This window comes from Aulonocara sp. 'chitande type north' Nkhata Bay, linkage group LG3, assembly GCF_057382095.1.
Source record: "Aulonocara sp. 'chitande type north' Nkhata Bay isolate Kocher_YH1m ecotype deep benthic linkage group LG3, A_spYH_male_GT1.1, whole genome shotgun sequence".
Taxonomy (NCBI): domain Eukaryota; kingdom Metazoa; phylum Chordata; class Actinopteri; order Cichliformes; family Cichlidae; genus Aulonocara; species Aulonocara sp. 'chitande type north' Nkhata Bay.
In genome coordinates this window covers 4,178,333-4,200,379 of record NC_141346.1, presented here as the reverse complement: position 1 = coordinate 4,200,379, position 22,047 = coordinate 4,178,333, and the positions used below count along the sequence as shown (strand labels likewise).

At 41.8% G+C, this 22,047-nt stretch overlaps 1 protein-coding gene and 2 long non-coding RNA genes across 3 annotated transcripts; 2 read left to right on the top strand and 1 right to left on the bottom strand.

Moving 5' to 3' along the window:
* Nucleotides 1-837: 837 nt before the first annotated feature.
* On the top strand, nt 838-6,067 carry LOC147333588 (H-2 class II histocompatibility antigen, E-S beta chain-like; the record flags this gene model as incomplete). The annotated part of the gene is made up of 7 exons (XM_086286421.1): nt 838-1,117; nt 1,357-1,570; nt 2,476-2,543; nt 2,625-2,735; nt 3,678-3,830; nt 5,051-5,216; nt 6,046-6,067. Coding segments are annotated over 7 exons (1,014 nt in total), but the record flags the coding sequence as incomplete, so codon positions are not given.
* A 6,131-nt stretch (nt 6,068-12,198) lies between these two features.
* Nucleotides 12,199-13,103, top strand: LOC147333587 (uncharacterized). Its single transcript, XR_015128392.1, has 3 exons — nt 12,199-12,671; nt 12,756-12,815; nt 12,898-13,103. It is a non-coding gene; the product is annotated as an uncharacterized LOC147333587 (long non-coding RNA).
* Nucleotides 13,104-13,234: 131 nt separating this feature from the next.
* LOC147333586 (uncharacterized) lies at nt 13,235-13,957 on the bottom strand. Its single transcript, XR_015128385.1, has 3 exons — nt 13,846-13,957; nt 13,649-13,760; nt 13,235-13,568 (listed from the first exon to the last, which is right to left on the bottom strand). It is a non-coding gene; the product is annotated as an uncharacterized LOC147333586 (long non-coding RNA).
* Nucleotides 13,958-22,047: the final 8,090 nt, after the last annotated feature.

Genomic DNA, 22,047 nt, shown 5'->3' with positions numbered 1-22,047 from the left:
CTTCACATTAACCTCCTGGGACCTGTTCTATCAAAATTTTAAATGAATATCCTCATAGTTGGCTCTGATTTTCCATAAAAACAAAAATAAAGTAAAATCAAAATCTGGTAATTCTTTGTTTTTACAGTCATCGGGCACCAATCAGCACAAATATCAAAGAGAAATTAAAAATGCATGTTGTGGAAGAGTTCGGGTCTTAGGAGGTTAATAATGAATACACCAATCATCAGTCACTGAAAGTAACTGTTCGCCTCAGTGTTCGCACAGTTTACTGGACATAAACATTATCATTTGTTATGATATAATATTTGTTTTGCACAGTTTTTCAATATATCACTTATAATTTCTATTTTGTTTTTAGTGGATGACGTCCATTATGAAATGTATGAAGTGATATATGTAATATTGTGATGCACTGATTTGCAACCTTTTACACTGGATGTTCTTCCTGACAGAGAGCTGTGTGTCCTCCTGGTCTCAAACCAGACACAGCCTGTACAAATGTGCAAACCTCAGCAATATTATATCATATCATGTGTTTATACAGCACAACTGTACTAAATCATTAGCAGTCCCCATAGGGGGTCATGTGATTGTTGGAGTTTGCTGTCTAACGTTTAACATTGTTTAACATTGAGTGTTTACAATGTAAAGCACCTTAGCAGACTGCTGTTGTGAGATGGCACTATATAACTAAAAGTGACATATTGTATTTCAAGTGATGTGACAGTGATGATGTTGCTGTTGTGGGGCTCCAACAGTAGCTGTGTGTAACTCCTGACAGTAGAGATGTGTGTGGGGGGACCAGCTCAGCCTGAGTGACTCTCTGATCTTTGTGTTTCAGATGGATACGAGTATTACACTTCATCCCGCTGCCTGTTTAACTCCACTGAGCTGCAGGACATAGAGTACATCAGATCTTACTATTACAACAGGATAGAGTATGTCAGGTTTGACAGCAGTGTGGGGAAGTTTGTTGGATACACCGAGTACGGTGTCAGGGAGGCAGAGTACTTTAACAATGTTCCTGGGCAGCTCACCTCAATGAGAGCTCAGAAGGAGACGTACTGCACACCAAACATTGACCTCTGGTACCGAAGTGTTCTGACAAAATCAGGTGAGTCAGTGTTTCTGTGGCATCATCGGATCACCGTATAAACATCATCACACTGATGCATCATCAACACAACTCCTGCCTGGACCTTCTGCACAGTTTACAGTAACACTGCTGAAGGTTTAATGTGACACGTTCAATAAAGCTACACGATCTCTGCAGTTCACACCGGAGTGTCTGTGGTTTGCGGCGTCCTGCTTTAGTTTGTTGCAAAATTTACCAAAGTCATTTTCATGTTCCAGCGAAACCATTTGTCAGACTTCACTGGACAAAGCCTCCCATTGATCATCATCCTGCCATATTGGCTTGCAGCGTCTACGACTTCTACCCCAAATATATCAAAGTGAGCTGGTTGAGAAACGGACAGGAAGTAACCTCTAACACCACAACAACTGATGAGCTTCCAGATGCTGATTGGTTCTACCAGACCCACTCCTACTTGGAGTACACACCCAGGTGAGTCTAGTTTGGGCCTGCTTACAGGACTTGCTGATTCTAATTTATTCTTGTAAGTTTTTAATGTTTTCTGTCACCTGCTTATTTTTTCCCTGATGCTGTGGAGCTTCTTCAGTCTCATGTCTACTTTCTCCAGGATAGTTCCAGCGTCAGCACAGATCACCTTCCGTATTCATTTTTTCAATAAAACAGCTCTGGTCTGATCCTTGGGCGCCCTCGACTTATTTAGCTCAGTCTGGTCTGTGTCTCCAGCTCACTGACTTTCGTTTGAATAACATGAAAATGATCCACAGATGCAGATGTTCACAGCTCAGCCTCTTCCCTCTTTTCCTTCCTCATTCCTGCTACAACTAAATTCACCCAAAGTTCCCATTTCTTCTGAGCCAAGTGGTTTCAGCAGGAACTGTCTGAATTCAGCAGAGCAAAAAATAGGAAGTACCCAAGATTGTTTTTAACAAAGCAATAAACATGTGATGACAATTTCTTTGTTTTCACTTAGTGAATATGAACATTTCCCTACATTACCGTTGCATGTGTTGATGTGTCATGTAATAAATTTCAGAGAATTCCTCAAACTGAGCCTGTGATGGACTTGAGCTAAAACATCATGAACCTCCTGTTCTATAGGACCAGTGCTAAAGACTAAGCCTTTACACCTGGATGACGGAGATAGTCGCGTGCTTGGAACACATTTCTACAAGATGTGAAATGATCAAATGAACAAATCTTATGATTCCATAAAAAGCATTGAGTCTCCAGGTTCAAAATAATTGTGCAGCCATGCCAACTAAACCTTCCTTTTGTTACTTCGGAGTGCTACAGCAGGAAATAGAATTAGGCTGGATAACGAAAAGTCACGAATTGTAGTTCAGTGTGAGAGTCAGTGATGTTGGTTTGTGTTGTAGGTCTGGAGAGAAGATCTCCTGTATGGTGGAGCACGCCAGCCTGGAGAGACCTCTGGTTACTGACTGGGGTAAATACCTGTCTGTATCTACACACCTGTACACACCTGTGTGTCTGTCCACCTGTGTGACTCTCACCTGTGTGTCCTCAGTCCCGTCCATGTCTGAATCCAAGAAATTGATGATCGTTGGAGCCTTTGGGCTGATCCTGGGTCTGCTCTTTTTCCTGGCTGGAGTCATCTACACAAGGATGTGCAGCAGAGGTCAGAGCAGCACTCACACCAAACTGAAGCCAGTTCGTACCACAACATATGAGTTTGATGTTCATCAGCAGGATGATTTAAATCACAAACAGAGCATGAAAATTAGAATGATTAAGGGTCAGAGTTCAGAATCTCTCCTCTCTCTCTGATGTCCTTTGAGATTGTAGTAATAGTGGGGCCCCACAGGGCCCTGTAAGAGGACCTTTGTTTTTAAATCTGATATGTGAGAAATTTCCACATGAATCAGGCTAAAGGTCAGTTAAATATTAAAGATACTTACATTTATGTCTTATTCTGCCAGGAGACACTGATTAATAACTCAATATAACCACAGATAAATCTGTGGTTCTCTCCGCTGTGTCACACCACAAACACGTCAGCAAAGAATTTCCAAGTTTACAATGTTTGAAATCTCACAAACCCGTGGAAAATATTGCCTGCAGAAAAGGAAAGAGGATCCATGACTTCCAGAAGCTGATGGCCCTTCTAAAGGGTTTGTTCAGAGTCAGGATAACTTGAGCTAAGGGATGGTTGGATTGCTTGGATCAGTTAGATCGTTGAGTTTCTTTCTCTAATGACAGTTTCTGCCTCTCGGTCATGAAAGAAGTATGGCGTCTCCCCACCAGGCTAGCAGGGTGCAAATCCAAGTTTGTGAATGTGGTAACTCGAGAAGGAGGCGAAATACGAGTTTATAGTATTTCGCCTCCTATAGTATAAAACCTCGGCCCAGTTTGAATCCAAGCGTTTCACTGATCACTTAGGATCTTCACATTTGTACCATAGGTGCATATACCAGGAAGCTGAGGAGTAGCTGTGGTGCCTGCCAGTATTACTTTACCAAAGCCAAAGTCTGAGCAGCATGAAACATTAGAACTGTGGCGTGTATCAGTTCAGCCTGAGTTGTCACTCTTTGACCTTTGACCCTTGCTCTCACTGTTACAGATGGATATACACCTTTGGCTCACAAGTTCAGTGAGAAGCAGCCAGAGGACTGGAACAAAGATGCTGCAGCTCTGAGCTTGTGGAGACCTCAGAAGGAGATGTTCTTCAAACCCGACTCTGAGCTCTGCTTCACAAATGTTCTGCCTAAGTCAGGTGACTCACTGTTTCTGTGACATCATCAGATCATCACATGACAGCTCAGGTCCTCACTGATTAATCAGCTCCTGAATGAACACCTGCACACTGTGACGGTTTCATCTTTGTGTTGCAGTAAAGCAGAGCCTGCTGGTTAGCTTTGCCACATGGGAAAATATTAGAGAAGTCATTACGTCATTTAGCACCAGACGGGGAGCAACAGCTGACAGCAGCTAGCAGCAGCTTTGGGTACAGCCAACAGTGTGGGTTGAGGGTGCCAGGCGTCTCTGGATTTGGTGCATTTCTTACTGTATTATGATTGCTGTTGAGACCCGTGCTGTCAGCTATACTTGTTACTGTAGTTATTTGTTTACCAGAACATTTAAAAGTGCTTAATAATCATGTTTTGTTCTTTTTCTCTGGTGTTATCGCTAGGCCCTGGCTGTGTGTGATATACCAACTGCCTGGTTTCCACATCCTTCATATAAACGCTCATAGCTCGCTGCCTAAGATGGATATACTTAGAGTCTGGGCCTGTTCAAGTAGTGCTGACATAACTGTCGTATCTGAAAGTCAGTTATCTAATTTTATAGTGATTAAAGACGTGGCAGTTGGTGGATTTAACGTTCATCACTCTGCTGTCCGAGAAAAGGCGGTGGTGTGGGGGTTAATGTAAAAGTCTGTGTTCAGGTCTTGTAGTGTAGTTGGGCTTCTTCTTGTTGCTACCACACCATCCAGCTCTCCTGGATTTCAGTGATATAATTATTGTCTCTGCTCATTCTCTCCATCTGTTGGAGTCTGTTTATCACATAGCACAGATCTAGCACACCACTGTACTTTATACTCTCTGGTTGACTGGTCCTCATGGGCCTTATGCAGGATGCTTCAGTTCATACAGAACTGCATAGAGCATAATGCACGACTTGCAGGTCTCTTAGTTAACTTTACTTACAGACTTTAGAAGACGTATAAATGACTCATCAGTGGAAACATTAGACCATTTTAGTTATAAGACTATTTTTTTATTGTAGTCACTTTAATATGTTTGTCTGAAGCAGGTCTCTTTATAAATGAGACATCATGTATCAGTGGGACAACCTGTGTAAATAAAGCTTAAATACGATAAATTATAATTCCAGATTAAGAGTGAAACGTTGAAAAGCTGTGTGAGGGAGCCACGCAGCGAGGGAGGGATGCAGGAAACTGTGATGGTTTAAATTGTCATTATTATGTTTCAGTGATGCCGCTGATTGGTGTTCATGCCATGACGCCCCCTGGTGGTCATCATCCTGCCACGCTGCTCTACAAAGTCTACGACTTCTACCCCAAAAAGGTCGCTTCTGCTAAAGCGATAAAAGCAGCCGATTTGCTTGAGAAGACTTTACCAGATGAGCTGGAGCCCAGGTGAGTCCACAGCTCTGAGTGCAGGAACAAAGGATGAGGAGCAGATAGTTTATAAAGACACACTCGGGCTGCAGGGTTGCTTTATTTAAACCAGAAGATGAAACTGCCAGAAACATTGAGGGCTGGATCTGTGTGTGTAACCACACGTGTGCCTGCATGGTGAGCTCCTGTATGAATGAAACACCAGTTTACATCAGGCTCAGTGTCAGGATTGTGATGTGGATGAGTCATTCTGGGCTTTTAATTGCAACAGTTTGTTTTTAATACAACTGCTTCTACATATTAGCAGTGGGCACATTCACAGTTTATAAAAGTGCACTGAGATTTTTATAAACTGTGATAACTGTGAAAGAGAGCAGACAGGACTAAGAGACAGAAACAGGACTGCTGGATGAGCTACACTCACTATGAGCAGAGACAGAGCGATGCTGTATCATCATTAGCTAAGCTCAGTACGAGTCATCTGTCTCAGCTGACATTCTTCAGTTTCTTCTTTGCTTTTAATAGAAAATGTTTCTGATTCTGAGCCAAAAAGTTAAAGTTCCTACTGTGGAAAAAAAAACCCTGTTTTTTGAAAGCCTACAAAAATACAGGAAAGCAGGTCACACATATTTATCTACAAATTAATGACACAAGATGAGAGCCGGGGCCCCTCAGCCCCCCCAAACCATATATGATTTGAATCTGATGCTACAAACACAGCAGATAAAGCCAGCACCTGCTCCTGCTGGCGCACACCAGCGTTGGTTAAAGCAGTACAGGTTTGTACAGCTCCTGGTTCAAAGCAGTCAGACCTGGCCTAACAATGTTTCCTCTGTCTGTGCCCCAGGACTGATGCTGGTTCCCAGTAGCTGCTGGAAGCTCTGTGTTTGATCCAGGCTGAATGTGGACTGTGGTGGATCTGCTGGAGTCTCAATGTGTTTAGAGATTTCATCATGTGTGTGTGTGCAGAGTATTCTTAGAGTCTTTACACCTGTCTGACAGCAGGAGCCAACCAGGTGAGCTTCTTCCTGATGGACCTGAGCTGGAGGAAAGCCAGGTGTGTGCTGGGAAACTGAATCTTTTATTGCTTTGTTTGGCTGTCAGGCTGGAGGGGGCGGAGCTCTGTGGGTGTTTGTGTGTGTGGGACCTTCCAGTGTTAACAAACGCACACGCACATAGAGATGAACCCAGACTCAGACACTGTCAGCTGTTTGCTGGATTTTACTTCCTCATTCTTTTCTCAATAAATCTGTTTCCACAGTCATGTGATCAGTTTCTTCTTTCAAACCCTGTAATGACAGAGAGCTGTTTTGGCTCTGCAGTGTGGGCGTGTGTTTACTTTGCTGTTAATAAAGTTAAGCAGATCAAACAGACAGCACACGCTGACCTCTCACCTCTGTGAGCAGCCAATCACAGCAGGCCGAGGACTAAAAAAAAACAAACCTTATCTCATCCTGACCCTGTCAGTGGATCCACGATGAAGCTCTGGATCCTGAACTGAGAGCAGCCGGAGTCAAACAGAGAGTCGGAGGTGAAGCTGAGAATCTCCTGAGTGTGTCCATCAGGTTCAGATCCTGTGCTGCCGTCACTCACTGCCGTCTTTCTACAGATGTTTCTCAGCTTATAGCGTCAGAAAAAATCAGTGTGGTGTGTTTTTGACTGCTGTGTTGCAGTTTGATGGTCCGTTTTCTCAGTTTGTGACTTCTTAAAGTCTCTGTGGCCACAATCACAGCTGGAGAATCTTCTAAAACCAAGGAAGGGAGCTCTGGCTCTTCCTTTATTACCTCCTTTAGGAGGACACACTGGACCGCCCTTTATAAAATAGGAGCATATAATGCTGTCCCATAATTCACAGCAACACACTCAGACACAGATCGTCATGTATGTGATGGCTGTGGTATCCATGTTTAGCGTGCTGATGTGTTTGAAATAGCTTTTGTTGTGTTGCTCTTTACTCACCTGCTGACATCCTGCAGCTCAGCAGTAAACCATCTGCATGCTGAATATGATGAATAAGATAATGAAGCTTCACCTGCCTTCAGCAGGTGCACATAGTAACTCTCTGTACTGAAACTTCTATCTCTGGAGGCTTCCTCGATGTCCGCCGACCAGTCAGTGTCTGATGTTGATGAAAAAGAGGAGGAGGCTCAAAGGGTGGAGCTGGCGATATCAGAGCATGAGGAAGAGGTTGTTTGGGTTTCCAATGAACAACTGTATTCCAATTTCACAGTTGGTCTAAAGCAATATTCCCTCTAATGGTTCATGTGTCTGAACACACAAACTCCCTGAGCAGCCCCTTGGACCACTGTGAGCGACAGCAGACGTGTGCACTGTGGTCACGCCAGCATCCAAGTTACATGTTTATTAAAATAATCACATTACAGCATTTACATTTATGTTAGACGACTTTTAATTAACTGCTTTAGCCCACTTACAATGTTCATGAGCTGTGTAGGATGTTAACACTATTGGAAGTTAAAATAAGAGAGTCCTGTAACTCTCTGTCTGCAAAATACAGTAAATAATGATCAACGTTGGGCACAATTGTGTAAATATAAACAACGATAGTATTCAGGAAGAAAACCAAACATTAGCTGTGTCCCAAAATGTCGGCTGCATCCTTCAGAGAACCCGGCCTTCGTGGTCTACGATCGAGAAGGCCGGAAGTGTGGTACAGTCTAGCCTTCTGATTAGCATCACCGCTGTCTCGGAGTTGAATAAACTCGGCCGTCTGCTCCTTGCTATCTAAAATAAAACAGGACACTGGCGTAAGTTCTCGACCGTTTCACACTTCTGTTTAATCAGTTTTTTGTTTATCGTTTATTCATTATGTGTGAAAATCCCAAGGAACCCTTTCTCGCCTTAAAATATGTTTATTTTGTGGCCCAGAAAGATTAATAAGAGTCATTTTAAAACTTAGTAGCACCCGCCATTGTTGGCAGCTGAAATTTGGCTCGGCCGCGCTATGAATTCTGGGATATGGTGGGCTACAAAGGACACGTCGATACCCGATCCGTACCGGAAACCCGATCGGTACCCCGCATGCGCAAATCTTACGTCACTTCCTCTCTTTGCCAACATTGCGACATTCAATATATTTGAATGATACGGTTAGCGCCCAGTTAGCTCCTAGCATTTCTCAACAGCTCTGCCTCCTTTTCGACTACCAGGACATTTAAACTATGGATAATCCGTATACAAACAAATTCATGCTTTTCTCCTCAACAGAGAGCGTTCCCCAAAGAACAGCGCCGTAAAATAAGAAGAATGGCGCCTAATTACAGAGTTAATAATACAGACTTTATAATATGTAACGTGAACATTCATCAGCCAGATGAAGTGTTTACTGACAATTGACAGTGAGAGCAGACATCATCATCAGTATTCCAATCAATCCTCTCCACACAAACAAGCATAAATACACTCGACTATCATTAAATCAAAATCAACACACATTTGTAATGACGCTAATTCAGTTTACAATAGGGTTCCTTTGCTCGGTCAGCAGGTGGCAGTATCCTCGTACACTGGGGAGTAAACTGCCATTAAATGAACAGAAGAAGAATAAAACATCTGCACGGTACGGATCGGGTAGACCCGATTTGTACGGTCCGACTTTGCACATGCGCAGTAAGGATCGGTGAGTCCTGATCCCTAACTATCTTTTTATTTTTTTGTTTTTGTCTACATTATATTAAATGTTTCATTATCGGAAACATCTTACTTGTTATTCTTAACATCTTAACAGGTACTCTGACCCGTAACTATCGTAAAATACTTCGACCGGAAGTAGACACCTTTCGCGCATGCAGGGTACCGATCGGGTTTCCGGTACAGATCGGGTAGTGACAGGACACACCCGACCCATCCTTCAAATTCGTGGAAATGAAGGACGCATTTATAGGCCGCATTTGAAGGAGTCGACCTTCGACGCCTGGCTGTGACGTAATCGGCCTTCACATGCGGCCTCCGGAGGATGCAGCCGGCGTTTTGGGACACAGCTATTGTGTCAGGATCTAACACAATGTTTGGTTTCACTACCACGCACAGGCTTACACAGAAGGAAGGACTCACTATCACCATAGTTGCACATTTGAACTGTTGTTACCTTGCTGCACTGTAAATAAACGCACTGTCTTTATTTCTGAGCTCTGTGTCCACTCTTTAACAACCGTGACACATTGCATATTTTTATCGTAACTCTGGTTTTACGTGGCCGATCAACACAATTTAAAAACTGGTATAAAGTCCACACTTTGTCCGTCAGTTGTTCCGTCTGTCCTGCTCACATCTCCAATGGTTGTACACGTTGTCATTAACGTGGCTTCACTCCACATCAGCCGCTTTGCTAAAACACCGGTGTCGGCACATAAGGACGCTGTCATAGCCTGTCAACCACGTTGATTAGCTGCGTATATACGAGTGTGAATCGTGTGATTGGACTATAATAATGATAATGGATTGGATTTATATAGCGCTTTTCAAGGCACCCAAAGCGCTTTACAATGCCACTATTCAGTCACTCTCACATTCACACACTGGTGGAGGCAGCTACGGTTGTAGCCACAGCTGCCCTGGGGCAGACTGACAGAAGCCAGGCTGCCATATCGCACCATCAGCCCCTCTGGCCAACAGTAGGTGGTAGGGTAAAGTGTCTTGCCGAAGGACACAACGACCAGGACAGACAGCCCGACCTTCCGGTTACAGATGCTCTTCCCATCCCCCTGAGCCACGGTCGCCCACATCAGCTGCCATCATCAGGTAGACCGTTTGTCTTGAGCTTGAGTGGAGTGGAGTGAAGGAATGCATTTACAGCAAAACTGTGCACAAGGTAAAGTCAGAGTTTGATACCCTTTGCACTTGAAAACAGATGGTAACAAACAGGTATAACCATTTATTATTATTGTTGTTGTTGTTATTATTATATGTATGTACTGTTTGTTTGTGTTTCATTAACAGTAGTACAGCAGTATTGGCTTAAAACCTTGCATCTGGTATTCAACATTCTAATTTTCTTATGCTTATTTTTAGCATGAGGTGCTAATAGAGCCTCATTTGGTTGTCTCATAAATGACTGTGTGATTGATTTAAATTCAGTACCATGTGTGGATACTTTAAAGGTACATTTTGGATACGGTTGAGATTTCCAGTCTGCTGTGCACCCCCAAACACCCACAGGCTCTGGGGGCAGCTCTCTGGTAATAATCTGCAGTGTTCATGCATTGCCCCTAAACGACTCAGCCATGTCCCATTCATGATTATCTGGTCAATACAAAAAGAGAAATGCAAAGAAAGTTATAAAATATCAGTCTGACAGCTCATGATAACTTCTTGTCATAATTTTAAAAAGATGTCCCATTAAAGCCTGTAAACTACAGTGAAAACAATATTATAGAATACAGAGTTATACTGAGGACATAATACTGTAAAACTGTCTGTGGATATTTTCGTTTACCTACATTTATGAGTCATCTACACCTGGAGATCTCAAAGATAGCCTACTGGCAACAGAACAATTTTAACAGGAGGCTACGTCCAATGTTATAATCTTATTATAATCAAATCAAATCACAAGCGCACTTAAAGGACAACTCACTAACCATATTCCTTCTTCGAGTTTATGTTGAGGATCAAGGAGTGGGTCAAACTCTATGTTTGTCAGAGATACATTAATATAAAAGTTCTTCTTATTTGTCTCCTCAGAGATGATGCTACACTTTCACTTATAAGATCTGAGTGATACACTACGAGCTAGGGTCAGAAATTAATGACTAACACTGACTGTACTATGAGTGTCTCTGAAGAAAACACGAATTGTATGAATTTTACATGATTCCTCCTTGGTCCCACTTTCTAGCCCACATACTTGAATTATAGTATTAAAGTTCAAGAAAAACATTCAGTAAAAGGACTAGACGTTACAATCCCTGATAATGCATTGCATTAAATGGAGGAAATCTTGAAGGATGGCTGTTTTGAGGACGGGCAGCCCAGAAACTTTACCAGCAGCACACATCATTGTGTGCCGTAACTTTCAGTCTTTTACCCAAGCTGCCATTTTTCCTTGGTTAGGTTTAGGGATTAGAGATCTGGGCCCTATTTCAGGAAGCCGGTTTAGAAAACTCAGAGTGAAAAACGATACTCAGGGTTGAGTAACCCCGAACTGTCCAACTCGGAATATTCGGTTTCAGAAAGGCTGATAACAAGTAGTTCAGTCAACGCGGAGTTGCTTTAACCCCAAGTGAAGCGCGCGCACGAGGATACATAAAGCCCTGATAAGCGGAGCACAGATTAAGCGAGTCACCATGGAGACGGAGGGAAAGAAGGCGCGGTCAATGTATTTCACAGCGCTTGAGGCCGAAATTCTGATGGCAGCATATGCCGATAACATGCAAATTTTGCGGAAAAAAAGTAACACAGCCTCAGCTGCAAAAGAAAGGGAGCATGCATGGCAAAACATAGCCGACAGAGTCAATGCGTGAGTGTTAATTTAAACATTGATCTAGGGATTTCCACCCATTTAACACGTTATTTTATCATATGTTATTTTATTTGTTATTTTATACATTTTATTTTGTGATGTGATGTGAGCGCAGGTGCAACCCAACAGGCCCCAAACGTTCCTGGCAGCAAGTAAAAATGAAATATAAAAATATAGTCCAAACAGGTAAGGTGTAATTGTATTATGAGCCATAGTGCTTGGTCTGTTTGTCCCATGTAAATCAATTGCAGTTAGAGGCTACATTAATTTTCTTTCTGTAAGCACTTATTGAAATTATCTGAGCACATTACAAGTACATATTTGCTTACTCTGTATGCTCAAATGTGACCCGTTATAGCCAACAGAAAAAAAGCGGAGGCCCGAAAAACAGGTGGGGGTCCTCCACCACCACCACTCACAGAGGCTGAGCAGTTGGCCCTCAGCCAAAACAGTGGGCGCCCTGTGGCTGAAGGCATCTCTGCGGGGACATCCTCTGAGTCAATAACCCCCCAAGACACAAGTGCCTACATAGGGGGTAAATTCAAAATAATACATGATGTGCATACATCCTTTCTTCACAGTCACCTTTGCAGTGCTACTCATTCATCTGATAAACTCTTTACCATAATGGATTATTTTGTAGTGAAGTTATTTTCCTACTGATCTTGCCTTCCCTCAGCCTTGGTTGTCTTTGAGAGCATAATGACAATGAAGTGTAAGGTGATTGGTATGTTTGTTAATTGCCATTTGGTCCCTTGTAAGTTATAAGTGACCTGTATAAACCTCATATTCTATCAGTTGATGGTGGTGGTGTACTGCATCTGGTGCAGCCTCCTGTTGAGCCAGACCAACATGCAGTTGTGAGTAATACTCCACAGATTATATGAGTTTACAGTAGAACAGCAATGTTGTTTATTTCTTTACTACAGGAAAATAATGAAGAAACATTGACAGCTGTTACAGAGGAGGAAGCAACAGAGACACTTTATGAGGTTTACATCTTACAATGGAAAATATAACAATTGAATAAAATGTGGTACTTTAATAAAACCATGGACTTTCTATGTCTCTAACAGAGTGATGATGGAAATGAAGAGGAAGAGGGTCCAGCCACTTCTCCAACAAACCTTTCCTCAGTAAGATGTTCAGCACTGATTTACAACCAACCTAAGTAGGCATGTACTATGAATGTCAATGCTATTTTCTGTGTTTCAATAGCTCCCTGTAAAGCAGCTGTACAAGACCTATTTGATCAAGAAAATAAATAAATGCGACTTGGATTTGGAACACTTCAAGCAGCAGGTCCAAAAGACCAAGATTGAGATTTTACTGCTGGAACATCAGTTAAGGGTGGGTGAAGTGGTCAGAGATGGATGAATTATTTCAGTGTTTGAACAACATAATAATATACTTATTAATACTTTGTGTACAGGAAATACAGGCGACCAATAAAGCCAGTTGAACAGCCAGTTGTTTATTCTTCTTTCAACATGTTGAGGTGATGGGTCAAAAGACATGATTGTGACATATGGTGTCTCTGACTGCGCTTCCATCTTGTATGTCCGTGGGAGGGTCAGGATGTTCATGGTTTGGATCACTGCTGATGTTTGGTTCAGAAGGACAGTGTTCTCCTCTAATTGTGGCAATGTTGTGAAGAATCACACATGCCACAATAATGTCACATGCCCTTTCTGGGGTGACCCTGAGTCTTTGCAGGCACTGGAACCGGGCCTTAAGCATTCCGATAGTCATTTCAACTCTGGCTCTTGTCCTGCAATTAGCCAGATTATATCACTGCTGTGGGCCCGGTTCAGGGTCAGGGTAAGGGGTAAGCAAATAGGGTAAACATGGATACCCCCTATCACCAAGCAAGTAGCCAGTGAACTCTCCTAAGACAGAAGGATACACTTCAGTTCAAATGTCCCTGAAGCAATTGGTCTTTATATATTTTAAAGTATTCTCAACTCACCATGTCCAAATTTTGTGCTCAGTGTACATTCACGGAATATTTGTGAGTCATGGACAGAGCCTGGCCACTTGGCTTCCACATTTGTGATAATGTTGGCAGCATCACATATGATCTTCACAGTGCAGAGAACACAAATTAGCATCCATTACTATAATGAAATAATTTGTTAGTTTGACATGCTACAGGGAACTATGTACCTGTACATTAATGCTGTGGAAAGACTTCCTGTTCACATAGTCTCCTTCATTTACTGAAGGAGCAATGACTGGAATGTGAGTGCCATCTATACAGCCAATCACGCCTGGGAACTTTTATACACTGAAAATAAATGTAAAATTTAAGTAGTAGTTCAAGTAGTAGTTCAAGTATCACCACATCATAAATTAAGTTTTGTTCATCCTGATACCTGCAATTTTGTGGCATCCCTCTTTGATAAATCTTGTGGGTCTGTGACCGGGGAACACCACAAACGAGTACAGGAGACGTTTCAGTGCAACTGTAACATTCCTGACTGCCCGACAGACGGTAGCCTTGGAAACGTGCTAAGCGTCACCAATATTATACAGAAAGCTCCCGTTTGCAAAAAACCGAAGTGCAATACAAATAATATGCAATGAACTGAGAGCATGTCCGCGATGTGTCACATGCGTAATATATGGCCTGAGGATGTTATCCAAATAACTTATTGATTGTGCTGAAAAACGGTAACGTTCGCACAGAAAATCATCAGGAAATGATAAAATGTCCAAACGCGCTCTAATCACTCTCTCCCGGCGGAGAGCTCTGCGGAGAATTTGGGCTTCAACATCTACTGGCTCTTCAAGGAAGGGGCACGCCATGTCTGACACTTCCTACAGTCAGGTTTCCGACAAAGAGGCGGAGAACATCAGGGTTAGTTGAAGTAAACCTGCTAGGGGGCAGGTTAGCTTCACGGAGTGTGCCGTCATAGTAACTCACTCAGAATTAATCTAAACTCGCTTTGTGAAACCGAAAACCCGGAGTTTTCGTTAACTCAGGGTATACTTACTCAGTTTTTCCACTAAACCGGCTTCCTGAAATAGGGCCCAGTGCTATTTGTACCCACCTTGTAAATAAATATTCACCTGCACCAGAGCTGCCGCCTTTCGGGTCCTTTCTACAACTCCACACGGCTCGCCCCGGCAAACTGTGACAGTTTATTTTTATATGGTTCTCATTGTGAGTTTTAACCACGGGTTAATGTGCTGCGCCACAAAGCTCAGATCATTTCTAACTGCTTCCTTGATCATGACAAAGAAGTTTTTTGCACTCAAATGGCCTCCACAGTCACCAGATGTTACTCCAATAAAGTAGCTTTTGAATGTGGTAGAATGGGAGATTTGCCTTATGGACGTGGAGCTGACAAATCTACAGCAACTGTGTGATGAAGTTATGTCAGTTTGGATCAGCATGCGTGAATATTTCCACGTGTTGAATCTCAAAAGAGATATGAAGAATGAAGGTAGGTCTACACTAGCAAGGTGTACCTTATGAACTGGCCAGTAAATTTATATTACAGTATCTGAATTAAGCAAATAATTCAGATAAAATGGGTGTATTTTAAATATGGTAATATTTCACTTTTTAAAAATAAATTCCTCTTTTTCCATCAGTGATTTTTTTTCTAGTTTGTTCATAAAGAGCAAAATATCGAGAGTGCATTTCATCATTTTCTCAGTAGGTTGTGTTATTGCTTTTTGGTTGCTCTAATGTTGCCTGGATTTAGGGGGAACGTCATGAAAAGGAACAAAAATTCTTGTTATTCCTCACATACCGTTGGACAAACTTTCTAAACAGTTTAGAATAGATCAGGATAAATACAGTAAGAGTATTAAAGAAACATTTTAATATGCCTATATTTGCTTTCTTTCAGTTACAATGAATTTGAATGAATTCTATGACTCAGTTTGTAGTGTTTGTGGAGATTAGGAAATTATTTTACTGTTACTATTCATAATCATTATCATTACTATTGCATTAATTATCATTTCATCCAAGCATTTATTGAAGCTGTTGATGCTATATTAAAGTCTGTATTTCAGGGGTTAGCATAATCACATAATAATCTTTCATTGCAGGTGCAACTGTAATCATGTTATACACATTGCATTTTGGTGCTTAATAAAGAGTTGATGCTCGGTCAGATAATTGATGGTCAGAAGCTTCGGTCGACGCGACGTCCAGCCGATCTATTGAGTAAAGTGGCTTAGAGCTATGGAAAGAACACGCTTACAATGCATATACACCACATATAATCTAGAGACAGGCCTGAATAGAGGCCTGTGTGTATTCAGCAACCTGCTGCATTGGAGTTTGCTTGGTAACAGATGACTCAGAATACGTCAGGAGGCGAGGCGAGGCAAGGCAAGGCAATTTGTATAGCACAATTCAACAACAAGGTGATTCAAAGTGCTTTACAGAGACATTAGAAACAGAAACAAATAAAAAGCATGATTTAAAATTGATTAAAACAAGCAAACAAACAAACTAATTAACAAACAAACAAACAAAACAGTATATAAAATCAAAACAGATAAAATCAGTAGTTAAAATGCAAGTTTTGAAATTTAAACTTAAAAGTGTGGATTTGGTGCTTTATTCAAATGCAGCTGAGAACAGGTGAGTCTTCAACCTGGATTTAAATAAACTGAGTGTTTCAGCTGATCTGAGGCTTTCTGGGAGTTTGTTCCAGATATAAGGAGCATAAAAGCAGCTTCTCCGTGTCTGGTTCTGACTCTGGGAACTGATAAAAGACCGGATCCAGATGACCTGAGGGATCTGGAAGGTTCATACTGGGTCAGGAGGTCACTGATGTATTTTGGTCCTAAACCACTCAGAGCTTTATAGACCAGCATCAGAACTTTAAAGTCTATCCTCTGACGGACAGGCAGCCAGTGTAAGGACCTCAGAGCTGGACTGATGTGGTCCACTTTTTTGGTCTTAGTGAAGACTCGAGCAGCAGAGTTCTGAATGAGCTGTAGTTGTCTGACTGATTTTTTAGGTAGACCTGTAAAGATGCTGTTACAGTAATCAAGCCTACTAAAGATGAATGCATGGACTAGTTTTTCCAGGTCCTGTTGAGACATCAGATCTTTTATCCTTGAAATATTCTTGAGGTGATAGTAAGCTGACTTTGTTATTGTCTTAATGTGTTTTTCTAAGTTTAGGTCTGCATCCATCACTACACCCAAATTTCTCGCCTGGTTTGTGGTTTTTAGATGTATAGATTGAAGTTCTCTGGTGACCTGTAATCATTTTTCTTTGGCGCCAAAGACGATTACCTCAGTTTTGTTTTTGTTTAGCTGGAGAAAATTGTGGCATAACCAGTCATTAATTTCCTCAATGCATTTACCAAGAGCCTGTACAGGGCCTCGGTCTCCTGGTGGCATTGTGATATATATTTGTGTGTCATCTGCATAGCTGTGATAGTTTATTTTGTTGTTCTTTATAATCTGTGCCAGTGGGAGCATGTAGATGTTAAACAGAAGGGGTCCCAAGATGGAACCTTGGGGAACTCCACATGTGATACTTGTCTGCTCAGATGTGAAGTTACCTATTGATACAAAGTATTTCCTGTTTTCTAAGTATGTTTTGAACCAGTTTAGTACACACATATACAGTATATAGACTTGTTCCTGGGTAAGAGTTCAGACATATGTTGCTTGTAACTGCATTTATTTTGGGCCTGCATAAGTGACAGTTTAGTTCCAGAAGTAAGCGAGAGTAAGAAGGTCAACAGGAAGCATCTGGCGGAGGAACAGAGGAAGGAACTGTTCTTTTTGAATGTGTCAAAGGTTGTGGTTACTGTAACTGATGCATGTTATCTATCTGCTTTGACGCACGAGGGGCGTCATAAACGATACCCTGATATTATAAAAACAACTGCTGGTGTATTGTTCGGGGGAGATCGACGCCGACTGTGTGACAGTGTTCATCTCCCCACACGTGTGTTTAATACGGGGGTTTTATGCTGAGGATTGTGATGGTGTATTTCCTCCACACGTGTTTAATAAAATCATTGTTTTGACGCACTTGGACCTGCGGTTGTTTGTCTCTCACCTCAATCACGAATCGGGACATGTTACAGATATAATAGAAGCCAAGTTAAGAAAAGATACCATGTCCACTGTTGATACTTTATTAACCTAATAACTGAATGAATTAATAAGCAAAAGTATGAAAGCAAGAACATTTAAAAACCTGAAAGTAGAGACTCAAATGCTTGAAAGCTTTTGGATCTAAAACCTGTCAAACATATGTGTGCTTGCTTATTAGTAGCCCAGAGCTACTTGTACTCTTTGAAGCCCACTTTATTGGTTATTAATCATAATCTCAAAGAGATAAATTAGATAAATCCAGTTTATTAGCCTACCCTTTTACAAAGACACATAGTCGAACCTTTTTGAACATTTATCCCACACTTAGAAAGGATACAGTAGATATTGTCAGCATGTCCTTCTGTTAATTCACAGAAAAAGGAAGGAATTAATCAGATAAATCTTTTAAAAGGATTGCTTCTTTCAAGTTTAGGGACATAATGAAAGATTGATTATATAATATATAATATAATATATTATATATTATATCATTTTGCCTCAACTGTCTGTATTTTGAGTGGTTGCATAACCTGCCACTGTGTGCTGTTCTTTCGCAAAATATGAGCGTCATGGTATTGATGTATTCAAAGTCCATGCAAAGAACTTCTTTTCATACATGTGCAGTTGCTTGGGCTCTACGTATACTGGACAGCAGATTCTTCATGACTCTTTTCAAAACAGCAACATCCATACTCAAAGAATACTCACTCTTGACCCCTGTACTCCTTTGTTTTTCTAAATTCGACACTTTCTGATATAGGTTTTGCAGCTTTTTCTTTTTGTATTTATAGCACTTTCGTGGAGTTACATAAAGCACCAATGGATAATTACCAAGGTAATAAGTAATATCAGAAGACTGAGAACGACTCTTAGAGCTCTGGTACACGAATGGCAGAGAAACCAGACAAACACAGTTGTGTGGCTTTAAAAGTGCTTCAGTGATGTTAAGCCTTGTAAAATAAATTTGTAAACAACACAGTATTTCAACAGGTTTTAACAGAATGTCAAGTATAAAAATTTCCCCCAAAGTAGCAAAAAAATTGAATAAAATAAAATTGTGCACAAGTAAAAGAATTAGTCTTTTTTAAGTCCAAATGGTACCGGTGGGGCCCATGACAAACAGGTGTATTCCAATAGAATTCGTCCGACAAGGAGTGTGTGTGATTGTCTGTCCTACCGTACTACTTGTACAGTAGAGGATTTTAGTCCATCAATGTGCGCGTGAGTGTGCATGTATATGTATATCGTCTCCTAGGATCTTGAGTTGGCTCGCCATCCAGTGAACACTGAACACTCTGGGTCCTGGAATCGCTGACCTGGTCTTTGGATTCGTCCCATATAAAAACCTGACCTATAAACAATGGCCAAATATATGTCACGTGCCCTTTAAGGATAACTCTCACAAATTAAACTAAAGTAGTGTCACAGTGCAGTAACAACTATTCAGATAAGTTATCATCAATTCAATCATTATCAGTTCAGTCACGTTGTACAACATTAAAATATCAAGTTTCAAAGGTCAAAGTATCAATATCCAAAATTTCACAGTATCAAGGTTCAATACTTATTTGTAACCTGCAGTAACATTAAAGATTATCTACAAGGTTGCAAACATTCAGGAATTATAGCCACCATATAATTCACTTTCATTGTAAACATTAATTACATCCATCAAAATAACTCACTGTACATATATATCTAATCACAAATAAATAAGTATATTACCCCTTTTAAGAAATGGATTAATATGCAAATGCTTATCAGAAATTGAAGAAAGTGCAAATAATCAATTTCAATAACACGTAAACACAAGGACTCAGTCCACAAATAGGAGTATTAAAATAGACGTGCTAAATCCCGCTTGTACCATAGGCATGCTAGTACAAGTGGAAATACACTAAAAATTACCTCCAAGTATTCAATACTGAGTATTGTAAAACAACTGATTGACATCAAAATTTAAACAGTAAGCAGGATAAAGTCTGCTTACAATTATCTCTCATAAAGTTATTTTTAGCTGCTTTAACCATTTACAGCTTTTCACATGTTAATGACTTAGTTAATGATCTAACTAGCATAGCAACAGTGCGTTTCAGAGACATCCAATAACTGTACCCACACTCCGCCCATCACGTGTCTGATTAGCCACATTTAGCTTACCGCCGTCGAGTGGATGCTCAGCGTTTATGTGGAGCCACAGCTCTGTAAACCTTCCGGTTTCGCTCTGCCTTTGACAACAACAAGTGCAAATACATAATTTGTGAAAAATATCAGTTTAGATGGTATTTTTTTAACTCATTAAAAGGTTAATTTCTCCAGCTTACCGATAACAAAGTTTTAGTCCGTCTGCTCTGTTCGGCTGTAGAAGCAAGAGACTGAAAACTTGGGAGCTGGTACTAAGGAGGGACAAGAGCTGCCTAGAGCTTCACCGATTGGCTGACATGCGAGGAGTGTAGTAAAACAATAGGCTCTCATCAGAGCTCATCAACCCTCTGAGAAAACTTAACCCTTGTTTGACCAAAGCATATCATATATAATCTGCGTCCCTTCTATATTTAAATAAATATTTTGATCTTTCATTAACAGGGACAGTAAGAACAGAACAATGAACATTAAATGTTTTAATTTTTCCTCTCTTTTTTTGTTTGAGATGATTTCAGGAACTGGGTTACATATTTCCTTGTAACAACCCCCAGGATGCCATTTATTTAGGATGACATTGTTGTGGATTCTATTCTTTATGTTTTCTGCTTTTGGACTGAGGGTATCTAATACACACGTTGTCACTTTTTTTTGTACTAGCAGCTGTTAAATGAGCACACAGAGGCCTCTGCTTTTACTTTGGCAAGTCTGTTTTTATTATGTCTCAGGGTCCAGACTGTTGAACACTTTAACATCCTGCTGATGCTTCACATCACCGTCTTTATGATAAAAAACATGTTCTCTCATTAACAGATGTCTGAGCTGTCACTTGTTATGAAAATGGACCCAGTGTGTTTCTGCGTTGTGTCTGACAAAGAGTAAAAGTCAAAGTATGAATGACATCCAAGTAAATAACTTGCTCGCTCCAGCTCCTACAACCAAATACAAACAGTGGGGGAGAGGGTTAGCTCAACCCACCACAACTCCCAAGCTAGCCAGAATTATATATTCATGCTAGCATTAATGGCACCTAAAACACATTTGTGGCACACACATACTACACATTTATAGCATCTAATAAAAACTGGCACAATGATGACAATAACTGAACTAAAGACACACATTCAGAAATATCAGGGTGACTAAATATGCATTATATGTGTGTTTTACAGTGTCTGGAAAGAAATGACACCAACCTCTCCCACAGGGGAATTGTAGAAAAGGGGCAAGGCCAAAGGGGGCCGACCGTGCGGACAGCAACGGCGGCGGGAATGCAAGTCCGGAGGCCGGCCACACGGAAGGCAGTGGCAGCGTTTAGGAGGTCGTCCACGCGGAAGGCGGGGGTGGCAACAGAAGTCCGGAGGCCGACCACGCTGGTGATGATGCCCAACAAGCGGCCTGACAAGTGACCGATGATGTTGAGGCGGCAGTTTGGAACCTGAAGGTGGCATGATCCCTGCAGCACCAGGCGAGGCGGAGGCTGGACCAGACAAGGCAGAAGCTAAAGCAGAGGCTGGACCAGACGAAGCAGAGGCTGGACCAGGCGAAAATAAACATGACAACCAAACCCCAAGAACTAATACAAAATCAGAATAAACTAGAAAATAATAATCATAAACTCAAAGCGCTGGGTCACCGACCCAGGACCATGACAGTACCCCCCCCCCCCCAAGGGCTGGCTCCCGACAGCCCCAAAACACACCACCAGATCCGGGTGGGCAGCGGGGGGCCCAGGAAGGAGGGCCCGGAACAGAGCAAAACAAGAGCCCCCCAGGAAGGCAAACCAAATGTCCAAAACGCGCACAGAGGAGCAGAGTCAGAAACATAGTTCAGGTCTATGTTTCGGCCTGGGGGCCGAGAGCACCGAAGGCCAGGGTGAGACAGTTCAGGGGGCCGGCCATGAGGAAGGCAACGGCGGCGCCGAGAAAGCAGTTCTGAGGGCCGGCCAATGAGGAAGGAGGAAGGCAATGGCGGCGGTGAGAAAGCAGTTCTGGAGGCCAACCGTGCAGACGGCAACGGCGGCGGCGAGGAAGCAGTTCTGGTGGCCGACCGTGCGGAAGTATGTAGTTGGTGGCATAGTGAAGGAATGTCTCATCCTAGGAGGTCTGTAACACTCCAGGGTGTTCTGGCTTCACCCCCACA